The sequence below is a fragment of the Sparus aurata genome, chromosome 22, assembly GCF_900880675.1.
Source record: "Sparus aurata chromosome 22, fSpaAur1.1, whole genome shotgun sequence".
Taxonomy (NCBI): domain Eukaryota; kingdom Metazoa; phylum Chordata; class Actinopteri; order Spariformes; family Sparidae; genus Sparus; species Sparus aurata.
In genome coordinates this window covers 4,747,388-4,775,060 of record NC_044208.1, presented here as the reverse complement: position 1 = coordinate 4,775,060, position 27,673 = coordinate 4,747,388, and the positions used below count along the sequence as shown (strand labels likewise).

Sequence of the window (27,673 nt, the reverse complement as noted above, 5' to 3'; positions counted from 1 at the left end):
TAAACAGACAGCAGAGGCCTTGTGTGATGTAGCCTTCAACCTGAGTGACGATAAAGATCCTGATAAGTAGGAAGCTCTTCTGTATGAAATACAGTGTTGTTACCAAAGCACACACAGCTCTGTCTGTGACAACTGGCAGCCCCCTCCTCCTGTTAATGGGAGTGAAAGGTTCTTTAATGGTGCGGCTAACCTTCCATGGACTGATGGTGACATAACCTTTAATTACCACTGCTCACCTGTGGTAGTTGAATTTGAGACAGAAACTAAAAGAGAAAGCAAAGGGGAGTCACAGTGGACTCAGAGTGCAGCTACAAGCAAGGAGGGAAACGCATGTTTGTCCAGATGGTGCTAGTGGGCTGTATGTGCTTCAGGGAGAAGGAGAGTAAGGTTAACACACAATGAGCTGAAGGAGCAGCATGATGCTAACAGATGTGTAGCAGCTTAGCAGGAACTACAGGCTGTGGGTCCTTCACACAGCTTGGTAGTGGCCAAATAGTACTTAAAGTTAAAAAAGCATAGTAAAGTAGTTTATAAGTTTAATTAGTCTTACAACATCATAAGGGGTACACATTTAGCTTACATAATCCTAGTTCAGTGATTATAGAGTTCTGATTCCAATACCAGTATCGGAAATACTGCAGATTCTTCCGAAATTGCAGCTGTCAGTATGGGCAATTCTATGAAGAAACGGGACCCTTCCCAGCTAGGTTGGTTTAACGTTACACACGGAAATTCAATTTTTCTTCGCTGCTTTAACAGCCAACATAGGAAGTTAAGCTGTGCTGCCCCTAACAACTACTGTTTTTAGAGCAGCGAAGAGGAAGTTGATTTCACATGAGTCCATCGGTGTGAGCAACAAATCAGCTGGTTGGAAACATTTTCTCTGGATAATGTCACTAGTAAAATGGCAACATGGTTAGTAGCCAAGGCTTGTCGCCTGAAGGGGTCGCAAGAGTCTGGGCAATTTCAACACCAGCAACCGTATAAAGCATTTGAAGATGCACGAAACTGCTCTGCCCAAACTTGGAGACAGTGAGGGAATACATTCCATTTAGTAAAATTGAGTCGCATTGCAGTGTTCAGATGTGCAAGCCTGACTGAGACTTTTCCACATAAACTCAGTGCTGTGATTGCGGCCAAAGGTGCATAGACTAAATACTGACTTGGAGGGGATGAATACAATATGCAATCACTTATTTTACAGTATGTTTTTTTATTAGTTGACATGTTTTTTTTGTTTTTTTTTTGTAAATTCTAGTCAAAAAGCTGATGATTCCTAAATCAATAAAAGGTGACACTATCCAAAGGGGTGTATACTTTACTGCTACTCCAACAAGTACTAATGGAGTAAATAATATAATGAAATAATAATTTTAATAATAATAATAATAATAATAATAATAATAATTAAAAGGCTGAATCAAAGCAGTTAAGAGCCCTTGGTGTACTGACTCATCTTCACCATGTGTTTTTCAGGCATGAACAACCGCGAGGTGCTTGAGCAGGTGGAGCGTGGCTACAGGATGGCGTGCCCTCAGGACTGCCCCAGCTCAATGCACGAGCTGATGCTGCAGTGCTGGAAGAAGGACGCTGAGGAGCGGCCTACCTTCGAATACCTGCAAGCGTTTTTGGAAGACTACTTTACAGCCACTGAGCCCCAGTACCAGCCTGGGGACAACCTCTAAACCACTCTCCTGCACGCCCATGGTCGACCCAGAGCCGGGGAAAAAACAGTGCTGTTACAAAACTCTGGAGCTCTCCCTGCCAGGACTTTTATTTTAGGGATGTCTACAGCTTCCTTAGCTCAAACCGAGCTTTTCAGTTCCACCAACAACCCCTAAACCACAAACCTCAGTCTCCGACACGGCCCTAGTGTCTGAACTCTGCAAATGCGATAAAGAAATGGGAAGTTGAGCGGGTGGGATGGACGATAGACTAAACTGGGGTTGTGATAAGGAAATTAAATACCTGTATTCAGTGTAAATAAGAAAGGCTTGTTTGGGTTGACTTGTTTGCTTCTGTTTCAGATTGTATTTTCTCCTGAACAAAATAATAATAATAACTGCTGAAGACAAGGGAAGAGAACTATTTCAGCACAGTTAATCCGTAAGTGTATTATACTGTAGCTCCACTGTTCTTTTCTAGAGATTGAACTGAAAGCCTCACTATATATTTTTTTTCTGGTTTTCCATAACATGTAAAAAGACGCACCCCAAGATTTTTGCTTGATTACTTTTTAGTTGGTAGTATTGCAAAAGCTTCTGGAGATGAGCAGGAGGCAGTCCTCGTTCAGCTTCCTTTTCTTTTACTGCACCCCCATGAAGCTTCTTCAGAGCACTAGTTGTTAGGCAACTGTTGTATGGAACAAGGTTCTTTTACAAATGATATATCTCACACCGTGTAACGATTTTCATCATATGCTTCCACGCTTCCAATTTTAAGAAAATGTGGGTGGAAATATTTTTGTCTCTCTACCACAAGTGTTTTTTGTAGCCTGCAAAAAGAAATACTGAGTAAATGTAAGATGAGAGTATGTATGTCTGATAAGAGCAGTCGTTCTGAGGCCACTCCTCGGTTGTTTTTGGGAAGTTGGCGTGGACATTGGCTTTCTCTTTGTCTCCTGCCCATCCTCCACTTGAGCCTGCAGCTGAACCTGGACCACCTCATCTCTTGAGTTATTTCGTCTTCTATGTTTTACTGACTAGGTTATATTCTATCAGTATTTGAGTATTTGCTTTTTGCAGAGTATGTTTTTATTTAACCTTTTTAAGAGTCAGTTGTACTGTATGTTCAGCGGAGGCTCAGAGCCAATTCATGTTACAATTCAGGATGGATGGATAGATCTGAAGTTTTGAATTAAAAATTTGTCCTAATGCATATGGTTTCATGGCCGATGGAAAGTCCTCTTTTTTCAGTTGTACAGCTAAAGGTTTTAAGTGTCGCTAACTTTCCTCCTTTATATGGTTTCATTTTCATTTTTTAACATAACTTGTTTTGTTATCTTGGTGATTTGGCATTCAATTCAGAAAAGAAAAATAAATATTTTACACTGTTTCCAAGACACTTTCTTTCCATATAACAACGTTTGTATGCTTAGACTTTGCTTTAACATGCTGTTGGGTGTGCTCCAAGTACAGGTGTGAATGCTCCGAAGGATGCATTTGAGCTCCGACATTTAGACCGCATTCAGTTGTGTGACAACATTCTTTTAGTGGAATTTGTGCACGTGCACATGAGACTTGTGACACACTGAAGACTCCTTTAATAATTTGTGCATGCATGTCCCGTACCAAAGCTCCTGTATAAACACTGTCACTTCCATGGTGCTGCTTACCTCTTGTGCAGACTACTAGCTGCATGGCTAGTAGAGCTAACAAGTTAACAGCAGCCACGATTAAAAGCAGTTAACAATTACATTAGTCATATGCTGCCGGTGGTGGCGAATTCTTACATGCATCTTTTAAGTTCCCAGTGATCCTAAGTGCAGCATCGTAGGAAACTGGACTGGGGTTTCTTGAAGACGTTTCACCTCTCATCCAAGAGACCTCTTCAGTTCTAATTAATTGGAGGGACGTTTGCAGGTTTTTAAACTCTGTGTTAAAAAAAGGCCTAGCAACTGTCCAGGGGGCAAATTCAGGTGGTGGAGTATTTTGTTGCTGATTAGGACAGCTTCCAATGTCCACATTGTCCACACCCTTGACATGGTCTGTTTTGGCCAGGATTTGAGTACCGTTTAAATGGTTGTTTATCCTATCTATCTTCCTCTATTGCGCCGGTCTCTCTAGACTGTTGTTTCTCCCATTTTTTTCATATGCTTTGGTCTGAACATCTAACAACTTTTGGGCTATTTTGGTTTCTTTCTCTTTCATCTGTAAATGTTCAGCTTTTATGCTACTCTCTTTAATTTGCCATGACACACACAACTCTTTCAAAGACTCAGATATGCTCCGCAACAATCCATTCACATAATAATTTACATTATAATTTAAGTGTACTCCTCTGATCTGGTTTCAACCCTGAGTATCCTTTGAACTCATAAGTCAACCTTAATTGGTATTCTTAAGGCAGTTTATTCTCATTTTGTTGACACTGATACATTTTTTCTTCCAGTTTGCTGACAGAGGGGCAAATTCGCGCAGTGTTTTATACTGATGATCAAATACAGCATCAGTCTTAGTTTGGTCAGTTGGAGAGTCTGTGGCTGGTTAATATTGGTCTTGATGGGGGGCCACTCATTATCCAGTACAGCAAAGAGCAGCTGACTTCAGCTGCTGTGGGCTTCTATTAAATCACAATTTGTTTAAGTTTTTGAATTGTAAGGTTGGTTGAGGGTTGGAGGCAACAATGAGGCTCTTTAACTGTTCAGCCGTTTCTTTTATTTTCCTTTTCAGCAGTACTGTGCAGCATATTTACAATTTACAATGTTGATCAGCTTGGCCCAAATTGATGAAACCAAATAAACAATACATTGGAAATTTTCAAATGGAAAAAAAAAGGTAAAACTTTAGGCGAAAAAACTCTTTACCGGTATATGCCCCCTTTAAGTTGGGGCCCCTGCAGCTTTTAGCCTCTGCAGCCTGCTCACCTGCATTTACTGACTCTTACAAGCCACTCCAACCTCCTGCTTATACAAGCAGAAACTCCTCCTACTGCAGGAGATGACAATTAGCCAATGAATTAACGACCAGGTTAGAAAACATCTATAAGTTACCAATTTAAAACATCAATACATATCTTCCAAACAGACAACATCATCAATTTAGCCCCTTTCTTCCAAAACTTCCTAACCTCCCCTTCATCCATACCACACTTGGCACATTTCCCCAGGAACTTGATGATGAAAAGATTCTGAACAGGCAAAGAATGTTTTTGCAGTTACTGGGTCCAAATCAGAGGAAGGCCAAGTGCTAGCTGGAGGAGAGGTGGGGAAACAAAATATTGAAATATTTTCAAACACTTAATCTTGTCAGAAGTTTCTTTTGATTTTATATGTTTCTTTGACTCTGGAAGTTATGACAAAACAACATAACACAACCATTAGAGCATACCAGCTAAAGTCACTGAGGGTTGTGTGATGATGTGTGATGTGTGTTATATTTAGAGGTCTCTGCCAACTGGATGGTATTCCCCTCCCCCGCATGTGGTCAGATGACCCTTTTCCTCAGTACAAAACCCAAATACTGGATCTCTTCTTTGGCTATGGAGCATTTGTCAGGACAAATGGTCAGGCCTGTCTCTGATTTTTTGTTCAATACCGTCTGTAGATGGTACAGATTTTCCTCCGAGGAGTTGTTGAACTCTACAACATCATAGAGGTAGGCTGCTGCACACGACTTCTTCCTGAAATCTAAAAGAGCCTCAGGCTTCAATATTTCTTGGGCACGAAGATGATTGTGCTGCTCCACTCCCTGAAAGATGGCTTAATAACCCCAAGTTCCCTCGTCACCTCTAGCCTTCTCCTTAGTGCTGGCTGCAGGTGCTCGGGGACTCTTATGTGGTAGTGTTTGACCTCTGTGCAGCCAGGCGTTTTCCAGACCAGGTGCAGGGCTGGATTTGAAAAAGCTCCTTCCTCTTCTCATCCTCCAAGTGGTCCAAGACCAACTGTGGTTCCCACCCTGATCCTGGTAGGTACTGCTCCACTGGCTCCTCCTCCTCACTCACAGCTTTGATGAACAGAGAGTGGAATGCTGGCAGTGGAATTGTGGGATTGAGAGTGTCATTTTTTCAGCATGTTGATATGGAAAGTCTACAATGGCTGTTTTTGGTCTGGCATGTCGATTTGGTATGTAAGAAGACCCGTTTTCTGTAGGCTTAGTAGGGGCCCTGCCACTTTACCAATAATTTGTGCTCTGATGTAGGCAACAACAGGACTTCCTCATCAGGTTTAAAACTATACTGTCTGGCTGACCGATGGTACCATTGCTTCTACTTTGCGGACTTGTGGACTTCATGAGCTGCTACCGCACTCTCAGGACACAGGAGACAATATTCATGTCCTGAGACTTTCCAGGCCCCTCCCAGGTTTCACGGGGTACATCCAAGGGACCTCTGACCTGGTGGGCATAACACACCTCGAAAGGTGAAAAGCCTGGTAAAGCCTGGGTAACTTCTTGGTATGCAAACAAAAGAAATGGCAACCATTTGTTCCAGTCCTTTCTAGTCTCTGATACAAACTTCTTGAGCATTCCTTTTAGAGTTTGGTTGAAACCAAACTAACATTCCACCAAACTAACAGTCCACCAAACCAACAGTCTGACTGTGGGAGGGGTTAGGCATATAGACCTCAGAGAGTGTGCGACTAATGAAGGTGGGGCCCCAATCTGTCAACACTACCTTGGGGATCCCTACCTGAGAGTAGAACTTAACAAGGCTGAACTTATCTGCTTAACTGTCACATCCCTCCAAGGGAAAGTCTCAGGGTATCTCCACTGAGTCTACTATACTATACTATACTATACTATACTATACTATACTATACTATACTCTTATGTGCTCAAACAGAGTGCTGATGATGGAAAGTGGAACTGCAGGTACTGGGGCAGTGGATTTTCCAGCTGTCAACTGGCATTCTGGACATATTTTACAATAGTCCTTGACTTGAAGAGTCAAAAGAGTTGAGATCTCTACACACAGGCCATATACCATCAGAAAGTAAAAAAGACATTATACCTAGTTCTAACAAGTGATTAAGAAATATATAAAAGCTATGCTATTAGCATATTGTATCAATAATCAAATGTGTAGTGATTGTTGTCATGATTACAAAGAATTTACATATAAAAATGAGAAACAGTTACGGAATTGACTGAAGACAAAAGTAATATAAAAGCCGAAGTGGGGTAAAAGTCCAGATTTCACAATGAGTTTGCAAGAAAAAAAGTGGAACAACAGTTGACCAGTATGTCATTGTGCTACCGAAAGAGGCTGCATGGCCTTATAAAGAAGTAAGCAAAATCTCCCTCTTAAGCAATAGATGGTCAGCTGAGAGAGTATAAAAAACACAGCAACAGAGGAGATGATGTTCTCCCTCCGCTCTCCAACCTTGGATTTACCTACAAGATGGAGTATGTGAGCAGCCTGTCATCGCAGAATGAAAGAGATTCACAGATGGATCCAAGGATAACAGAGCAGAGGATAAACCATTTTTTCCAAACAACTGTGGATTATTATTTTGACATCGCAGTTCTTTTGTTCACTCTGCTGGCATGCAGTTTAGACTTTGAGGAAATTTGGAGACCTCGGACAGGGTTGTGAATCTGTTGGCCGCGGTAATCCAGCTTCCCTCTCCGTTAAGCCTCCCAGGTCAGAGGGTCTTTTGTCTTGTAGCGGTGCAGACGGATGATGACCAGGCGAGGTCTCTGTCGCGGTCTCTGTCCACTAGTCTGTGAATTAAGTACACAAAGGTTGTTTGCTGTTGTGCTGACTAGACATACAGGAATAGAATTGCTACTATGCGACTATTTGAACTGGCTGATCGTCTGCATTAGCTGAGGGTGCATGGGGGGCAGGAAAAACTCTTCATCATCACGCTTGCTGTGTGGTGTTGATAGATGTGTTGTCTTATGTGGGTCTTTATAGTTCTTTTAATCAACTTTCTTATCAATCTCTGTAATTATTCCAGTATTGTTGTCCCTTTATCGCTGTTTTTCAACTGTGTCCTTTATACTGGCTAATTTGGTGGCATTGTTTTGACTTTAAACCTCCTCCAACGAGACTATATATCATACCCAATTTAACTGCTTTCTCAAATTTACATTGTTTTCACGGACATATACCAGGTCAGGGTTCTTCTATTAGGATCCCACTGTCTGCTTTGGTTTTTACCCATCTCAACTACTAAAAACAAAAGAGGATCCCCAAAATAAAGAATAAACAACTAAGAGGAACAAAACAAATCAAAACAAACAAAACCTTAAGAAAAAGAATGAACAAAAACCCTTAACCTTTTTTTGAGAAAACAACAAATGAAAACAAACAGCAATGAAATTGTGAGAAAGTAAATAAATGATTAAAGAAGAATAAAAAAAAAGGTTACCAATTTTCCAAGACGTCGGATGTCCAAAGCCCAGGGATAGCGAGTTGCCGACAACGCCATATTGTAGCAGAAAAACAAATCCTTCAGGCCCAATTCTGTGGTTGGTTCAGGTGAGTTTTATTCAACGGTCAGTCAAGACAAAAGTTCATAACAGGGCTGCAAAGTTAAGAAAGAATGGGTTTGGGCTTAGCAACACTGGGGAGGGTGTCTAGTAGACTCTGACCTAAAGTGGGTTGATTTGCATAGACTCAGTACACAACTGTCAACGTGCCAAAGGCTAATTGTACAGTACACTGGGCCTCTTGGGTAAAACATCACACTTCAGTGTTAGTTAAATTACTATTGTACTGTGGACAGGCTAAATGTGAGGGGAAGAGTAACTGAGGCTTGTGGTGTGACTTTTCTCTGGGTCTGGGCTCCACCAAAAACAGGACCCGTGTCTAGACTATCTTCACAATGTAACAGAAAATTTACTGAAGCATAAAATGTAAGTTTCAACAGAGAATCCACTGTGGTATTTAAAAGGCAGACATTTGCCTCAGGATACATATAAAACAAAGACAATATAAAAGAATTAACCAACCTAGACACAAGACACACAACACTATTCAAAATGATGAAATTGTTTCAAAAACAGTATCTAACCACTCTGGGTTTAGGTTTCATTTCATCAGCATCAGACTGAGTATTATTCAGGAACAACTGAGCATTCATATCAGCTGGTCAGGTGATGTGACTCCCTCCTGCTGAGGCTTCATAGGAAGCAGCTGGAGCTCATTGATGCTCTTATCCTTGTAGAGACAACCAGCTGGTAGCAGCTCTGTGAAAGCAGCCTCCTCTGTTTGACACCTTCATAGCTATGAACACAGCACAGAGGTCCTATGAACACCAGGTACGTCTGATCCATTTTGATATTAACAACTGAGATTTTTACCCAGATAAAGATATTAACCCTGGATCAGTCCAGACATTAGAACAGATTATTGATCAGGCACTGTGATTAAACAATATGATGAAGGAAGGATTTTTAGCTTTCTGTGTAAAGGTTTTTTTTTATATCTTCAAGTAAGTCTGAATAAAACAACCACTAGACAGAAAGCTATGGGGATCACATGTGTGTGATCAAGATAACAGTGGATCTTTATGTACTGTTATTATGTAACATCTGACAGCAGGTTTCCAGGCAGTTAGAGATTGATAGAAGTTTATATTGCACCATTCAGACACAAGACAATGCAAGCTGCTTTACAGGGGTGTTCAAATCAATAAAAATATGTTAATTAAAATAACAAGACATTAAGACAATTGTAAAATTACATTTAAAAGATAATAACAAACACAAGCAACTGCTTCCAGCCTGCACTGATTGTGAGTAGTCAGCTGTATGGTTCAGTTTAACATTGGAGCTGATTAATATGTCTTCTACAACATTTACAAAGCTTTCTAATGTCTAATTAGGAGTTTAATCTCAACATAACACAACAAAATAATATTCATTCTGGGAAAGATTGACCAGAGAGTGACCTCTCTCAGATCATTTCAAAGTCAATTCAATAAGAAATAGATCCATAAGCAAAGCTGTATGATTAAATGTCCTCATGTGCACTGGTTGTCCTGACTTCACATTTTACATTTTAGTAATTGAGTTGATAATTGTTCCCAGTATTTCTCCACTAGTACTAATTTCATAGTACAAAATGTACAAAGTAGCCCCAGTATCTATTTCTTGTACTCCTCTTTTCTTCCACCTCCTTAATGGCTTTATTGCAGGTATTAGCACGTGAGCAACCTCCTGGTGATCAGTGAACCATGGGGGGAGCCAGTGCCACCATCCTCGTTACTGTTCAGAAGATCTACTACCCGCTCCTTTGCATTATAGGTATTCCTGGTATGTATCTTGTCATCTTGTTTGATCTTTGAGTGTCCATGCTCAAATAGGCTTTATCAGGTACCTATCCATTCAATTCAGTTCAGTTCAAAATACTTAATTTGTGCCTGGGGGACAATTTAAGGCATGTGGAGATGTTGTACACAGACACAAAACACAGCAGCATGTTTAAACAAGTCATGATCAGGCATACGTTTATAGATTACTGACTTTATTATTGATAATCAATCACTCGTAGATCATCTTGTATCTTTCCTGCACACTATGACCCACTGCTGACCTATCTAGGTCAATAACTGTTTATTTATTCAACTGCTAACATTACTGCAAGCATACAGTTAGTCTGCTGTTAAAGGAATTGTCCTGCAATTTTGAATATACGCTGGCAGGAAAAACCCACATTCAAATAAGATTCAAGGAAAAAAAAAAAAAAAAAAGGTAAAGATGGTTTTGATTGAAATAGTTGTTGTTTAACAATTGTTTACTATATCTTTAAAATGATAACTTCTTATGTGTGTATTTTTAAGCATACAAGATATGTTGTTGCTTTATTGTTCCCCCTTTAGCAAGCAGGAAAATTCAAACAAACAAAACAACCCCGACCCCCCGAAAGTGGCCAAAACAAAGTCAACACATGTATTTATAGTCATTGATAATCATTTAAAGGCTCTGACAGTCAAATTTAATGTAGCCATCTGGGCTTTTGTGTTCTTGTCTTCCAGCCAACATCTTTACGTTCTATATGATCTGCTTTCGTAAATGCGGGATGTCAAATACAACCATCATATACCTGAGCTGTCTGGCAATTGTGGACACCCTCTACCTGGTGTGGGTGATACTTATTGATCTGACCCTTACCTTCTGGCTACAGCAGCCCTTCTGGCACTCCTACCCTTGGTGTGGCATCTTGGGATTCCTGCAGTATGGATCGCTCTACAGTTCGTCCTGGATAGTGGTAGTGTTCACCATTGAGCGCTACCTCGTCCTCCGTAGCACGGTGGTTAAGCAGCACTTTTCCCAAGCATGGGTCACTAAGCTGACATGTGTGGCTATCATCCTAGTGTCACATCTTGTCTCTGTGCCACTGGGCTGGATTAACATCGTCACATCGATCAACTTTACGCTGGACGGGCAGAATGTTACGGTGCCCAGGTGTCGTTACCGTAATGCAGCCTACTCTACTATTACAGTGTGGATAACCACCTTTCTCTCAGGGGGGATACCAATTGTGTTGGTCATCATCTTTAACTACCTCATTGGGTACTATCTTTGTCGTGCCAGCAACCTCTTCACCAAGGAGGAGCGTCGGATCATGCATGGGAGGAGCACCAGGGGCATGTTGAGGAGGACCATCCTGCTACTGGGCACTGTTTCTGTGGCTTTTGTTGTGCTCAGCCTGCCCCGCTTTGTCACATACTGCATCCTGAGGACAAAGTACAATAAGGAGAACTTCGACAGGAACAACTACAACATTCCCATCAATGTGGCTGGAGACTTGGCCAACATGCTGCAAAACCTCAACTCCACCACCAACTTCCTGCTCTATTGCATGGTCAGCCGGCGCTTCCGGCGGGAGCTGGTCCATGTGGTGACTTGTAAGGTGAAAGCATGTGAACTAGGCTCTGTCCTCACACACGCCACCATGAAGGTTTTCTCAGTTGTGGATCATAAAGCTTCACCATCCAGTCGCCCCGTGACAGTAGTCCTAACCAATCACAAACAGTGTAGAAAGGATCTGGAACAATAGATAAAGATCACACTTTAAATGTAATTATCCTTTTTTTTAAGATTTTGTTGAGGCATAGACACCTTTATTTGACAGTGGATAGATCACAAAGGGGAGAGAGATGGGGGTGTGACATGCAGTACAGGTCCTACAGCTGGATTCGAACCAGGGTCCACTGCGTTTGTGGCATGCGTTCTAACCACTCGACTTTTATTTTGACAAAGTATTTTTAACTTGAGTCACAGGTACTAGCATTCTTTTAAGGGCTATCAACACATTTTGTGGTCTTCATCACTGGATACACACTCATCGCCACCAAGCAATGTATATTAGAAAAAAAAAGCAATTTTTTTTTAATAACTTTTTAAAATTTTGTGCATGCGTTTTTTTTATAGCCACCCAGCTTCATAGCTATAGGAATCACAACACTGGTCAGTGCATCATGTTGGTCCAGACTGACATTTATGAAAACACTTGTAACAATGTATTTTCATGAAATTTTGAACAGGCATTCATGGTTCCCAGAGAATGAATCCCAATGACTTTGATGCCCCAGATAGTGTCCAGCATCAAAATGTTCACTTATCCAGCAAAATATCTGCACTAGATGGATTGGCATAAGTTTTGGTGCAGACATCCATGGTTCCCAGACGATGTTCCTTAACAATCCGCTTACTTTTTCTCTAGTGCCACAATGAGGTTGACACATGGTTCTTAGTAAAATATCTTAACAACTACGGGATGGATGGATATCATATATGGTTCAGACATTTATGTTCCACTGAGGATGAACTGTATTAACTTGAGTTAACCTTTCCTGTTCTTCTAGCGCCACCATTAGGTTGAAAATGCTTAGGTTCATGATCAAACGCCCAATATTCATCATAAGTGTCAGCTGTGCTTTGTGTTTAGTGGTGGTGAATAATGGTAAATACAAGCATGTTAGCATTATCATTATAATCATGTTAGCATTATAATGTTAGCATTTAGCCTAAAACTGCAAGATACATATATATGCATATATATATATATATATATATATATATATATATATATATTTGACGTGGCTGGACCAAGTTGGGAAGGTTACGATAAAAGTGTATTCTGATACAGTTAATATTTACCTGTAATGTAATTAATAATGTAATAATGTGTAAGTATCACAATATTAAAGAATTGTAACTTGATTACTTTCTGTGACTTTTTGGTTTGTCGCATATCATATCTTAACGTTGTCATGTGTGCACATGTGTATGGTTACAGACTAATACATCATTCTTTATTATACAAATGTAATCCTGTTTGTAATTCCTTTTTTTCTTAAATGTATTCGTAATATACATTTTCCTTAACTTTAACAGTATACAGTTGTGTTTTCTTGTAACATGTTTTCTGTTGCTCCCCAAGCCTGTGTCTGGACTATTGTTACAATAGATAATGGCAAACAGAAAATGCCATTAGAAATTATTCTCTACATGGCACTCAATACTAAAGTGGATCCATCCCAAAAAACACAACTGTAATAATAACCTATGCTTTGGATTATATTCATGTACTTGTCAAGACATTTGTTTATTTTTGTGACTGATAACACTGTTCTGCTTGAGGAAGCACACATGCCTTCTTTTCTTCTTTGGATGAAAACATGAACTGCCAACTTTCAAATTAAAGAGACAGTTAAACCCAACTGGCAACAGAATATCTACCTATAATCTGGCAGCTGCAGTTTTAAGCCCCGCATTATTTGCATAAATGGGTCATGAGTCATAGTGGGAACATTTCCTGTTTGCTTCAGAACAGGTTTGTGCTGTGGTTGACGGGGATAAGCACACCTTAGAAAAGGTAGGTGTGGGATTACACTGAAGGTCTGCTTTATTCTGTGTGTCGATTTACAGAAAAAAACCTACTGAAAACTTTTGAGAGTAAGTTTTAACTGTTGTTTTAGAAGGCATGCCTGACATACCCTCAGTGATTTTGACCTTTGTACTAGTTTTAGGAGTTTCTGTTCATGTTACAATCAACACACCTCTAAAAGATACATGCAGTTTGCTACCTACGCAGTGAGGGAGATACAAGAGTGAGTAACTCTACTCTTGATCAAAGTGTATAAGTAAGTTCATTCTCTATTGCTATTCTACTACTACTGCTATTTTCTTTGTAAAATTAGCATTTTCTTGAGTTGTTTGTACTTGTTGGTAGTGGCTTTGTTGTCAACAGTGAACTTTGAATCCTTTAGTTGAAACCAGTGATTTTCTTCCCGGTCATATGCTTATGTAATGTGGCACACTGTGTGCCTCTTCAAGTTGTCATACTCGGTTAAATTATTTTCACATTATTTTCATTCTCACTTCAACAGAGGTGACAGACACTTAACTTCAATGACAAAATGGATTCTTTTAAAGGTACGAAACAACTTTCTCAGACTTGCTGCAGATATGAATTTGTCCAGCCTATCTAATACTATCAAATATTGTGCAAACTGCATGGTTCATCTGTTGAATTCTGATCTCAGGGCCTTGCCGCCATCAAAGTGTTCCTGTTGAGATGGATGAGAGCATGACATCCTCCAACCTGGACTTGGCCTGGCCTCCTCCTTGCCTACAGTGTAGTGGACATACAGAAACCAGCAAAAGGCTGCAAGAACATGGTGATGAGCAAGTCAGGGGGGAAGCACACAATGCTGGGCGATGGAGAATCCCAGAGAGCCAGTACCACCATGAACCCAAAGAAGCCTTTCATGCTGCTCCCCAACCTTGCTTGATCCCCCCTACACACTCAGGACAGATGAGACACCCCCACCCTGCAGACTTTTGGCCTAATGGTCTAAGTGAGCAATTGCTGCGCTATGAACGGGACTCCATGGCGCACCACAGCAAAGAATTTGCAAGCCCTTCAAAGTATCCCCAACATCATTCTCCTGAGGAGGCAGAAAGCTTGGAACCTCCTCTTCCGCTTGTCTCTGACGGTAACTACACCCACTATGTCCGATCGCGATATTCTGCAGGACGTATGGCAGGTCAGTGTTGGCTTTGCATTAACATTCGAATGAAAAAAATATTATGTGTATTGTATGTAAAATGATTTTTTTTTGTTTAAAGAATAATGATTACACAGCCTACAGTTGTACATCATCTTTTTTGTGCATATAAAGAAAATGTGCATCCATGTATCTGAATTTGCACATCTGTGAAAAAGTTTTGTAGCGGTAGAAAGCATTTGTGCATCTGCGATAATGGCAAACTCAGGCTATGCGGATTGTGCCAAGATTCTGACTTGGAATTCAGACTTGTAAGGCCATTCCATTGATTGATCGATCCTCTCGATCTTTGGCTGGACCGGGAGTTTGTCCTGTCCACCATCTTGAAGGCTGTCCTAGATCTCTTATTTGTGATCTGAGGAGCAAGAATCGAGGACCAAGGCGTGATCTCTGGGCAGCGATGGGTGGGGACATTGACATAAGTAGAAGCCACATTGACTGTGTTGGCCTGTTGCCTGTTGGATGTGGCAGGTCTGCCCTGTAAACAAAAACGGTTACACTCAACTGATTGTAATCCCTTGTGTCCACCTGTTAATCCAAACATGTACCCACTGACAGTTTATAATCATATGGATGCTGTTATAATGTTTTGCGATTGAGATCCTGACCATGCATCCTGGAAAGTGTCAAAGTTACTTTTTTTGGTCTAAATCAGTAAACAGCGGACACTGTCCAACTCTCTCACTCGCGGGGTGGGATGCTGTTTTTTTATTATTTTTTTCAAGACAGTTACTATAACAAAACAATAGTTGACGGGGAGAAACACAAATGCGGCAAAGAGTCAGTAGAACATACAGGATGACAGAGGCTTTTCCATGTATAACTGCGGTAGTTTATTCAACACATTAATGTTGTCTGGTCCTGTGGCGTTGCTGTGTGGGTGATTCTTCTCTGATCTGATTAATGAAGAATCTGTTTAGCCATCAGATTGACGCCCCTACTTACAGAATGATCACACTCCATATCCTCATTGTTAGTCCTAATCATGGTGCAGGCAGAGTCCACCGTAACTACGCTTCAATGAATAAATAGTGTTCACTTATCAAACTTCAATTTTCAAACGATATTCCAGGCTGAGGGATACCACTGACTGTCACGCATAATTTGGGAACTTGAAGAAAAAAACACCAGGATAGTCAGCCCTCTCCAACGTACAGAGCCCCTAAAGGGACATGGTGGTAAAGAAAAAAACTCAAACGTTTCTCGTGAGCATGAGAAAGTATCTTGTGCGCATGAGAAACGTTTTAGGTTTTTTCTAAAGAGAAAGTGTCGCGTGTTCACAAGAAAGTAGTTTGTGAGCATGAGAAAAAAACCTAAAACGTTTCTCGTGCACAGAAGATACTTTTTACTTTTTGATTTTTTTTGCTTTTTGCTGTGTCTTCCAGCACAGTCTCAAGCGCATGGAATCTGTTACACAAGGAGAGATGGACCATTATTTGTTCCTTTGTGTGAGGAGGCTCCTGTTCCTCCTCACTGCCAGAGCCCTACAAAATGGCCGCTAGCAGGTTACTGGTGTGCATGGTACTGACCAGACTGTCAGAAACAGACTCCATGAGTGTGGCACGAGGGCCCCATGTCCTCTAGTGGGACCTGTGCTCAGAGCCCAGTACTCTGCAGCTCGATTGGCATTTGCAGGAGAACCCCAGTATTGGCAGGTCCGCCATTGGCGCTCTGTTGTCTTGACAGATGAGAGCAGGTTCACACTGATCACATGTGACGGACGTGGAAGAGTCTGGAGACGCTGTGGTGAACGCTGCCTGTAACATCATCCAGCATGATTGTTTTGGTGCTGGGTCAGTGATGGTCTCGGAAGGCATATCTTTGGAGGCTCTCACAGACCTCCATGTCATAGTCAACAGTACCCGGACTGCTACCCAGTTTGTAGGCAGTTCCTGGATGACGAAAGAATTGATGCCATTGTCTGGCCCTCTCTTTCCACTGACCTAAATAAAATTGAGCACCTATCGGACATTATCTATCGGGGCACCCACATGCCAATTGCCGCCTCAGACTGTCCAAGGACCTCACTGATATCCTGATCTAGGTCTGGGAAGAGACCCCCCAGGACACCATCCACCGACTTGTCAGGAGCATGGCCACATGTTGTCCAGAGTGCATAAAGGCCATACACACTACTGTGTCTCATTATGAGTTGCCATGATAAAATTCACACAAGTTGGATCAGCCTGTAATTTCATTTTTTCCTTTGATTTTGGGTGTGATTTTGATTCCAGCCCTCAATGGGATGATGATTTTGGTTTCCATTTACTGTTGTTATGTCATTTTGCTCTCAACAAATTATATAATGTACGTCAGTAAATATTTTCAACTTGAAAAATTTGTTCATCAAGATCTGATATGGTGTTCCCTTAATTATTTTGAGCAGTGTATGACCCTTATATGTTATATTTTGTTAGTGTATCTGATAGCGCAGGGTTGGTGTTATTCCTAGAACATCATATATGTGGCTCCAGAACCATCATTTCAACTTACGAAATATGGACAAAGACGCACGTTTTTGTGGCTGAATGGATTGAGTACAGAAGTTCACTTCAATTTTCTGTTTCTTTTCAGTTTTCTGTTACAGTTTAAAGCAACAAACTTACTTGGTAAGGTCTGGCCAAGAAAAGTGTTTGGTTAGGTTTCGGCAACAAAAACACTTGGTTAGATAAAAGGAGAGAAAAACACTTGGTATGTTGGTGTGATGCAACAACAACCATAACAACTTGTCATACAGGAAATAGCTAACAAATATAATTAGTGTACAAGAAATAGATTACCTGTGCACATATTTCAACTCTATTCCGAAGGTGTACTTCCTGATAAAATATTTTCTCTCTCAACTAGAGTAGTATCTATCTATGCTCCACTGCAATACAGGTGATAGGAATTTTGTTGGAGGTGTTTACATCTTTGCACTGTAATATTTAAAAGTTCAACAGCAGTGTCTCTCATTTTTCTAGAGGTACCTGCAGTGAATGCTGTTCAAATTCCAAAATAAACAGTATATAAATCAAACACTTCTTTTTGACAGACACTTCTGTTTAATCTTTCAATGCAGTATTGAACAGATATTTAATGTTATTAATTTCCACTGTGTTGCTAGGGAATCAGAAATCAGAGACTGATATCTCAAAACCTCAAAAATATATAACCAAAATAATCTCCATAGCAAGGGACCAGGGGAGGAAGTGTGAAGATCTGTCTTTTTTGATGACTTACCTTTAAAACTAAATGAGGTAACAAATATATGTGATTCTATTTGTATTATAAAGTTATTGAGCACTGCATCCATTGGTTAATCGATTAATTGATTAATAGTGATGAGCAAAAGCCAAGAGTCCGGACAAGAGGCAGTAAGAGAGGCAGCCAGCATGTGTTGTAAAGTTTTGTAGTCTAAGAGCATGTTTTCTTTTACTGATACTAATCAATTCCTTTGTGTGGAAAGAGAACTGGCCTCTACCTAAAGGGGAGTAATTTAATTTGACTAAATAATATTTGAATTATATGTGCTGGCAAATTGGAAACCTACTCGTTCTGTCGTCAATATAATAAACATATCATAAGATACAATGGAGCCACTTAGAGCTTGTAAGATTAATTAATCAAAGAACACAGAGTAACAAGTAGCATAACCAATAAACGTGTTCCTAACCGTAGTTTAGCATTATATAAAAGCGAAGCACATCTAAAAATAATTATTACAATAGAAGTCAAATCATAAGTAAGTCATATAAAACTTCAAATACACTCATGTGGTACTGGTCTTTCCTCATATTATTTTGTTTGAAGTTATTACCAAATCTCATTAGATAGCACAGTTGTATTTTGTAAATTAGCAGATTTTGAAGAAAACATTTCATAATATCAAAATGATTACATTTTCTGAAACACAAGATATATTTATTTACACATTCAAGTAGATAGTTGTGACCATTTCAGACACTTAGGATGAATAGAAGGGGACTAAATAAAGAGGAACCAACTTAATGAGGAATGCAGCATATTTATAACTCTTGATAGGTTGCTTGATATGTCTTGATAAGCGGAACAGGGCATGTTTTCCCAGTTCTGTTCCTTGTCTTTTTTTTTTTTTTTATTTATTTATTTTTTTTTTTATGTTGTTTGTTTCGGACATGTCAATTCATAAGCATCACATTTCATCATTGTTCAAATAATACAACACACATGGCCGAAAGGGAAAAGCGGGAGAAGCCAAAGCTTATCAAGTCCCGCCCCCATTACCCACAGTATAAAATCTTCATTCTGATCTTTTCTTGTCTTTTGCAAATTACTTTTTTCTTTTCTTCTCTTTTTTTCTTTTGTTATGACCTTTGACAAAACATATTACAGCAGTAGCATACAGAGCTGAATTCAAGCTCTAGACAGTACATACAGATTACATGTGTGTCTGCACATGTGTCCATATTAGTCCATCATGAGTGAACAACAGTCTCATCTTATGGCCTCATCTTATAGCCAGGCTTGCCACAAAGTCAGAATATCCAATTGAGAGAGAGCAAAAGTCCAGTGTATTTATTATTTGTTGAGATGGTGTTGGGATGGTGTAAGAGCCCTTTAATGCATTTTCATGTTATTCATCAGTCTCCTCTGCAGCTTTTATCGCTGCTAGCTTCGCCATGTCCTCCCGATTGGTGGCTACATCAACTCGCATCTGTATCACGAAGTCGCGGATTGTTGAGATGTCAGAGCGTATCCCGACCACAGCACTCCGAGTATTGGCGTTGTCCGCCCTCGCACTGGTCTGCTCAGTAGCGATCTTTCTCATTTTCCAATATTGCATAAAGATTCCAAATAATGACATCCATCCAATTGAGGTCAGAGGTCAGTGGGTCTGTGTGTGTCTCTGTGCACTCCAACACAGGCACAAAGAGCCTTTCCATTAAACCACCAAAATATTAATAAAAGAATTAAGTTTCATCATGTATTCCTATCTTTGGTCCGCTACTTAAATTTTGATAGAAGAATAATGCTCCCTCTTAAAAAATGAAAAAGTAAATTCATGAGCAATAAACACACCCTTGCTCAATGCAGCACACCTATTATTGCCACAGTTAGACTGGTCCAACTAGCCTGTTGTGGCTAATGTTAGCTAATGCTGGCAGACTAAGATACTAACAAGGACGTTAATTATTACTGAGTCACTTAGCTGGCTTCATAACTCGTCTGCACTTGTGTTTCTGTTGATGCGTGACTCTCTCTTGCTCCCACTGCTTCATGCCTCTCTTGTTCCCGCCTGTTGCGCCTTCTTGTCTGAGGCGTCTCTTTTCTAGTCATAGGTGCTGTAAATTAAGCGGAAAGAAAAACGGAAAGGTGCTGTAAATCACCTCCGTACTACATCCCCTGTCTTCATATTGGCCACTGTTAGTCTTGTAGTCTTCAGTCGCAGTCTGGTTTCCAGACTAAGCAGGATGAACTGAGCCCCATTGACCTGTGACACTCCCATGTTATCTATAGAATCTATTATCTAATTACAGTAACACGTTGCTTTAGTAAGTGAAGATATTAACCTTTTATTAAATACGGCAGGCTTGTCTTTGATAATACTTGTTTCAACCATTTACTCTCCATATAAAAAAGGTAACCTATTTTGTGCACAGTTATGAACTTGCTGGTTTAGCTATGCTAGCAGCATGATTTAAAGAACAGTCACTCCATCACTGGACTGAAATAATTAGATTAATTAATTTGGATGGACTTCCATGACATTTTCATTCATTTTCCACACAAAAGAAACTGTAATAACTTGCTTAGACTTTAGTGGTAATAAGTACATTTTAACATGTTTGCTAAACTAAGAATAATCTAGCAAGAATATTTTGGTTTTGTAAATTATTTTCTAATCTGTCCCTACTGTTAAATAGATGGGTTTTCATTTGTTACATCTAATGAGCTGTTCACCATAAAATAATTTCATTTTCATGGGTCTCAATAGAGACTTTTAGTGTCCCGTGACACTTACGTAGCCTAATCGCTAGTGTCATGTGTAGGAGGTTATAGATAATTGTTTTAACAGTTATCTGCAGGCAATATCACTCTATAAGCATAAGTACTGTCCTTCAGAAACCTAAATCTCCATAATTGAAACATTTTATTTGATTCTTCACAGACCAGTAATTGCAACAACTGTGATTAATTTTGTTTTACAAGATCCCTCCACAAATCTGTTGAGTGAGGTCATTACTGCTGAATTGGATACTATCCAAACTAGGAATTTTAATTCTGCTCGTACACATCTCTCTGCAGGCCCCATTCCCATGCAGGGGACTTTTCCTGGACAGTGTGCATGCTGCCCTCAGGCAAATCTGCCCCGTCTCAATAATAAATATCGTGATTATAAAAATGATGACCCCATTGATCCACACCAGGAGCCTCGACACTATCAGCAGTCAAGGTATGAGAACAAGTCCTGTCCTGTTGATTGCCAGTGATTCATTGGATATGTATGCAAACCTCAGATTGTTACTGATAATGTTTTCCCTTCACAGGAATCCTCCCCGTAATAGGTCGCAAATTAAGGGTGGTCCAAATGCCCCCCATGGATCTGTCCATCAGTGTGTGGCCCCTCTTAGTGATGTGATACATGAGGTCAGCGTGCAACGCTCCTTCCAGGCTGATCCAGGACCAGCAACAAGGGAGATCAGGAAGACAATCAGTCTACCGGAGGAGTGTCGTAAGTCTTATGGGGTCCCTCTTAAAAATGTGTATGTAATGATCTTTTTATATTCTTATAGAATGTAATAGGTTTGATTAAAGATGTTATACTGACTTTTTGTTGACAGGAAACGTTTTCATCACATATTCTGTGGACATAGCTGGAGAAATGATTCCTTTTGCCAAATTTCTGACTGATCAGGGATTTGAACCTGCAGTGAGTTTTTTCATGTCTCCATCACCTTTGTTTCTGAGTGACTCTCCAGACAACCATTCACACTCTGTCTTTCTCCTTACAGATTGACATATTTGATAACCCACTCCGAAGAATGGGCATCACCAAATGGATGGACAGATATCTTAATGATGTAAGTCTGACTATTGAGTCTGAGCAGAATTTGATTCATCTTGCGATCTTGGTCTCCTGCAGCAGCTGACAATGAGATGTCATTCTACAGAAATCAGTGCTCATCATCGTGGTCATCAGCCCCAAGTACAAGGAGGATGTGGAGGGAGATGGAGATGATGAACATGGCCTGCACACCAAGTACATTCACAATCAGGTGGGAACTTACATAACTATCAAGGCAGCTGTTGGCAATAGAGGCAGATATGTCTGTGTGAAATATCACCCTCTTGTGGCATGGTTATGTCATTAATCTCCCTCCTCCCACATGCCAATAGGAACAAAAGGACGAGGAAATGAGTCCTGGGACTTGAAAATACTGCAAATCATTTCCTAGATAACATAATTTACCAGGAAATTGACCAAAAATGGCACATAGCTAACACTTTTGACCAAAGAAAGAAGGGGCAGTGCAATGCTTGTTTGCCTGTATTATTAAGTAAAGCACTTGTGTAAGCTTGTGTTTTATCACTTATCCTCTCATTCTGTTGCTAGATTCAAAACGAGTTCATCCAACAAGGCTGCCTGAACTTCAGACTGGTACCTGTGCTTTTTCCAAATGCAACCAAGGTAAATACAACACTATCTGTTTGACTACAACTCAGCAAACAGCCTGTTTTACTAAACAAAAATCTGAGTTTAAGATTACACTTTCAACAACGCCTAATAGTGTTCTTTAAGATCGCTTTTCAGAATGATAACCACATGAGGTTACTGATTACATTGTGAGGCAGATTCAGACTATATATGTTGTCATTATACAACACAGATTGTACAACTAATTTTCTGTTTTAGAGAACACAAAAACTATGCAGACTAATTGATTAAATAGTCATTTTTTGTTGTGGATGAGTTCAAGAGTCTCACAGTCTCTGGTCTGGTGCTACAGCAGTGGATACTTATGTGGGCCCTATTTAGATAGTATAAAATAGCAAAGCGCTAGTGTTTTTAGGGTGTGTCCAAGTCTATGTTGCTGGTTAAATGGTGGATAATCTGGGCACAAAGTGCGATGCACGGTACAAAGGAACCTCCACCCCACTGTTTGTCAATCATCTGTCCCATCAACATCTCTGTTTGACTGCATATGAAACAAATACACTGAGACTAAAGAAAGGAGGAGTCCTGCTGTGAGTCCCTGCTCGGATCTCAGTCTGTGGATCAGACGGGATGGGTCGTAAAAGGTATCATCCCGATCAGTAACGGGTGAGATGAGAGAGGAGAAGCTCCTCATTTTTTAAATCTTTTTTTTTTTTGAATACTTTATTTTAAAGCTTTCAAATATGCAAGGGCAATACAACTGATCCCCCTAAAAACTCAACCAACACTGTAAGATAAAAGAGTAATGACAATAGTAACTAAATAGATAAAATAAAATTAATGAAACAAATAATTGTAATAAGATAAGACAAAACATACATTTTTTAACTGCGAGTATACATTTATCACATTGTGACACATTTGGCACTAAAATAACTCAACCATGATGCCTGGATGTTATCATTCATTTACAATGGAGCCAGTTTGAAGATTATAGCGGATGTACAATTGAGAAAAGGTAATGTTTCTATATATTCAATATAAGGCTGCCACATCCTTAAAAAGGCATTATATCTGTTCTTCTTGACATAGGTGATCTTCTCTAAGGGCAAACAGATCTACATTTCTGATATCCATTTTGATATAGAGAAGGGGAAATATGACTTCTAGGATAATGCAATTCACTTTCTAGAAACAGCAAGGGCTATATCAGTGAATTTTCTGGAATTCTGACTTTGACTGAGTTTCAAGTTTGTTACGTTTCCTAGAAGACAGAGTTCGGGGTCTAATGGAATTGATGTATCCGTGATTTTAGTCAGGGTGTCACATAAATCCTACCAAAATGCAGTGTAACATGGTACACTCAGCAACCCCACATCTGAAACAGACATCCGGAATTGCAGGATAATACTGGTATAATTGTTGTGGTGGTGAGGTGAAGTTATTGAAGAAAATTATTATTGACCAGTTTGAATGTGGCATTTAGAGTAGCAAATAAGCTATTCTGACAGAAGTCACACCATAGGTTCTCATTTATAGTAATGCCGAGGTCAGATTTCCACCTCTCTCTTTGTTTTGTCATGCACAGTCCTCCATCATTCACCTTCCTAGTAAATTGTTTTGAACCTTTATTACTATGAATTATTTCCTCCACCTTTGTCTGGACAGGTAGTGTCATTTGATCTCCCAAGCTTTTTTCAGGAATGCTCTTCTCCCCCTTTGTCATGCTTTTTGGGTGACAAATCATTACTCACTCCAGTAATTTTCTGAACCTCATACCATGACCTGACCAGGTGGATAGTAAGTGAGTTCTTGGTCATACTCATAATATTTTTTGGGTTCCATTTTAAATGAAGTCACTTCTCACCTCTCCACTTGTGATTTTGTTAAGAGTGGGAGCGGGATTGGGGACGACTGAGACAAGAAGATTATTCTGGGCAAATTATTCATCTCCATACAGCTGACTCTTTCTCTTTTTTGAATTAGCACAGGGTAGTTCAATTTAAACAAATTCTTCAAGCTGCTACCTACTTGGATACCTACTATGTAGTCTGGCCGTGGTGTAGAGGTGTTACAGGTGCTTGTGTACCGTGTCCATGAGTGTTTTGGCATCATCACCCCCTCTGCCTACACAGTACGCAAACTGTAGAGGGTCCATCAGTGGGTCAGTTAGCATGAAGATGTGTCTGTTTATGACCCTTTCTATAGCCTTCATCACGAGAGAGGTGAGAGCCACAGGCCTCATAGGGCTTTGACTGAGCTCTTCTTGGGGATGGAGACCATGTGGAATTCTTCCATAGCTGGGGAACTGTGCCGCTGTCCATGGATCGTTGAAACAGGAGGTGAAATACACTCCCTTGCTGCTCTGTTGTCCTCGGTCCTCCTGAGGGATCTCACCACCTCCTCTGTGTTGAAGGAGAGTTCAGCTGCTGCAGGCTTTAGGGATGATAGGGATGATTACTTCCAGCCAGATGGTGTTGTCTGTTTTGAATCTTAAAAAAAAAGGATTTGAGGTTGTCCGGGAGTGATGCTGGGCTGCTGCCGGCCACCTGGATTGTCCTGTGGGGGGAGGGAGCAGCGTTCACAGAAGCCATGTTCATTATCCCTGCCAAGCTGGGCAGAGGCTCCGTTGTGGGAGATTTTCCTCCACCTTGTTCTTATTCAGCTTGGCATTTTTTATGGCGCACTTCACCTCTCTGTTTACCCCCTTTTTTTTCATTATTGTTGCCAATGAAGAATACTATTTACTTTGAGTTCTTTTGTTCTCGTTGGTTTAGCGCCCATCTGAAGACAATATGGGAATAATAACAGTAGTGCGGGTCAAAAGTAACATTAAAATGAATCACATATGTTTTTTAAATGTGGTTTGTTGCTAAATGTAGCGAAAAGTTGCTCTTTAATGCAACAAGCATTACAATCAGCACCCCATAGACAGGGCATCTGTTATCAACACAAGGTTAGTAAACTTAACAGTCACAAATTGTATATTTAGCAAAAAATAGATGCAAAAATTATAGTATTGTACAATATTATTACATAAATAACAGCATGTTTCTGTTAAAAAACACAGTGCAGTTTAACAGTGGAGCAATATATTTCTTTCCAAAAAGATCAGTTTTGACTGATATATAAAGTTACGGTACTTCACTGTTCTAAAAATTGTATTTGACCTTTTTAGAGTTAACCTTTTTTTACTATGTTAGTTTTTCAGTTTACACCGTAAAATCTACTGACAGTTTTGACAATGTAGGCTCCATCTTTCCGAATGACATCCATAATTGATCTTTAAGCTCACATTCAGAGGGACTCCCTAAATGTCCACTGCTGACCTTCTGTGCTGCTACTTTGTCTGTACTACAGAGACATGTCCCAAACTGGCTCCAGAGCACCAGGATCTACCGCTGGCCCCAGGACACCCAGGACTTGCTGCTGCGCCTGCTCAGGGAGGAGCGTTACATCATCCCACAGCGAGCGGCTGACCTCACCCTCACTGTCCGTCCACTCTGAGGAAAAGTCAAAAGGACAGACACTGGAGAATTAATCTGTTTAAAGAAAATGGTTTGTTTTGCTGTTTGTTCTGTTGATTTATAATTAATTTTTCACCCTGATTCTAATCTCACGACATACTTTAAAAAACTGTTCAGTCCTCTTACTTGATGACAGCATTTAAAATGAAAACACAGAACACAGAATATTGGCTTTAAAAAAACATCACGCACAATATAAAGCCTGGAGGTTGCAACTCAAATATTTATAGTACTTTGGTGTTACGGTGTTTAATTAGACTTATATGTTGACACATTTTAAAAAGCTATTATACATTGATTGTTTTATTTTGCCCTGATAATGTTCATGGGCTAGCTGTTATGTATTGGCAGGAGTTGTTTAGAGTTTGGCCAGGCAAAGCTCTGCTGCTGCTCTGTAGGTTGTACCGCATTTAATTTGAGGCAGTACATTTTTTACACTTTGTTAAATTGAAGCTGTATTAAATGTGTTTCTTTTAGTCGCATTGAACCTCTTGGGCCCTCAGTATATTATATTCTTTTTCTTTATAACAAGCATAAGACAATAATGTGCTGATGACTCGGTTGCTGACTAGCTAGCTATTTTAATTCAATTCAAACTTTATTGAAGACCCACAAAAGTATCCATAACAATTAAAAGAAAGCAAAATAAAAAATTCAAGATAAAACCAGAACAAAAGTAGGCTAGTGTGTTCTATAGCTAAGATATAGCTATAGCTGTTATATCTATCTATCTATCCATCTATCTATCTATAACGCAGCTTTAATTAGAAACATTGTTGAATCATAGATATCATGAAATGGTAACTTTAAATGTTACAGCAGATGACAAATGTATTGCGAAATTGAATATTTATAATAGCTTTGTCAACAATTTTGTAATATATCTTAATAAGTTTGTAACAGCCTGTAGTTATTCCAGAGGCATACTCTTGGCTCCAGTACATGATTTTAGTATTTTTTGAAGAAGCCTATGATGAACGAGAAGGTGGCAGCATATTCCAAATAATGATAACACTGTCAGCCGTGGTTACTTCTTGGAAATGGCTTTAATTTTCAGTTAGCACAAGTTTATGTTATTGATGTTTTGTTTTGACATTACTTGGGAATAAATGCCATTATTTTGACTAACTGGTGAGGTTATCTGATTTTCATTATGACTGTGGTTCTTTACAAACAAAGTTAAAGAGGTTTAATGAGAGCAACATTTTGATAAAGAATCTGTAGACAGGGCACAGGAAGTCTGTCCATATGTTGAACACCAGCTGCTTGATAAGCCTGTGCTGTGTGGATCTGAACATCATCATTTGTGCCCTATCAATGTGCACAGACTATATCAACTCTCTAAGCTTTTTAAACAAACCTGACATAAATAATTTTTGCTCACACCAGTGTGTGTCAGTGGAGCTCTGGTTGTGAATGATGCTGCTGTCTGTAAACACGAATGTGCCAGAACCAATAAATACAGTGTTTGCTAATGTTCAGGACATGTGACTGCCTTTTATGGCACATCATAAGCAACAACACACAAGATAAACGCCCTACGGGTCCCATCCTTATCTATCGACCACTTGTAAAATTCACTCCCACACTGGTTCCTTTTATGACTCTGTTCCTACATCTACAGTATATCCAAGACAACCAGCATTAGTCCTGCTAAAGTAACCTTGATCACCTAATAATAAAAGGAGAAATCTGGTGAAAATTTCCCTTTCCCTTTTTTCTGATATCAGCAAGTTTCCTGCCCAGGAATGTGTAAAGTTTGATAAATATGATGGTTAGCATGTTTTTCATTGAGTTCCACTCTAAGGTTTATTTAGATAACAAAACTGGACTCTGACGTAT

The 27,673-nt window shown here is 39.8% G+C and overlaps 3 protein-coding genes across 10 annotated transcripts in view; all 3 read left to right on the top strand.

The window, feature by feature from the left end:
- fynb (FYN proto-oncogene, Src family tyrosine kinase b) overlaps positions 1-3,054 on the top strand; it is a 60,996-nt gene extending 57,942 nt beyond the window's left edge. For all 4 annotated transcript variants that reach the window (XM_030405514.1, XM_030405511.1, XM_030405515.1 and 1 more), the window contains one exon: positions 1,477-3,054. In XM_030405514.1, the coding sequence (XP_030261374.1) occupies positions 1,477-1,685 (209 nt within the window). In that variant the 3' untranslated portion in view covers positions 1,686-3,054. The remainder of the gene's footprint in view (positions 1-1,476) is intronic.
- A 5,780-nt stretch (positions 3,055-8,834) lies between these two features.
- On the top strand, positions 8,835-12,644 carry LOC115574186 (probable G-protein coupled receptor 139). Its single transcript, XM_030405527.1, has 3 exons — positions 8,835-8,927; positions 9,806-9,923; positions 10,646-12,644. The coding sequence occupies exons 2-3, from the start codon at positions 9,845-9,847 to the stop codon at positions 11,668-11,670; spliced, it is 1,104 nt and encodes a 367-aa protein (XP_030261387.1). The 5' UTR covers positions 8,835-8,927; positions 9,806-9,844; the 3' UTR covers positions 11,671-12,644.
- An 822-nt stretch (positions 12,645-13,466) lies between these two features.
- Positions 13,467-26,959, top strand: traf3ip2a (TRAF3 interacting protein 2a). Of its 5 annotated transcripts, XR_003982439.1 has the most exons (11): positions 13,499-13,571; positions 14,006-14,051; positions 14,162-14,665; positions 20,954-21,101; positions 21,196-21,380; positions 21,490-21,578; positions 21,661-21,729; positions 21,820-21,924; positions 22,263-22,337; positions 24,513-24,646; positions 25,665-25,795. XR_003982439.1 is itself a non-coding variant. In XM_030405525.1 (10 exons), exons 2-10 carry the CDS (start codon positions 14,036-14,038, stop codon positions 25,809-25,811), a joined length of 1,338 nt encoding a protein of 445 aa, XP_030261385.1. In that variant the 5' UTR covers positions 13,467-13,491; positions 14,006-14,035; the 3' UTR covers positions 25,812-26,959. The 5 variants fall into 5 exon arrangements, 4 of the variants coding, with proteins under 4 accessions (XP_030261385.1, XP_030261381.1, XP_030261386.1 ...); XM_030405525.1 differs by lacking the exons at positions 13,499-13,571; positions 24,513-24,646 and adding an exon at positions 13,467-13,491 and having other exon boundaries at positions 25,665-26,959; XM_030405521.1 differs by lacking the exon at positions 24,513-24,646 and having other exon boundaries at positions 25,665-26,959.
- Positions 26,960-27,673: the final 714 nt, after the last annotated feature.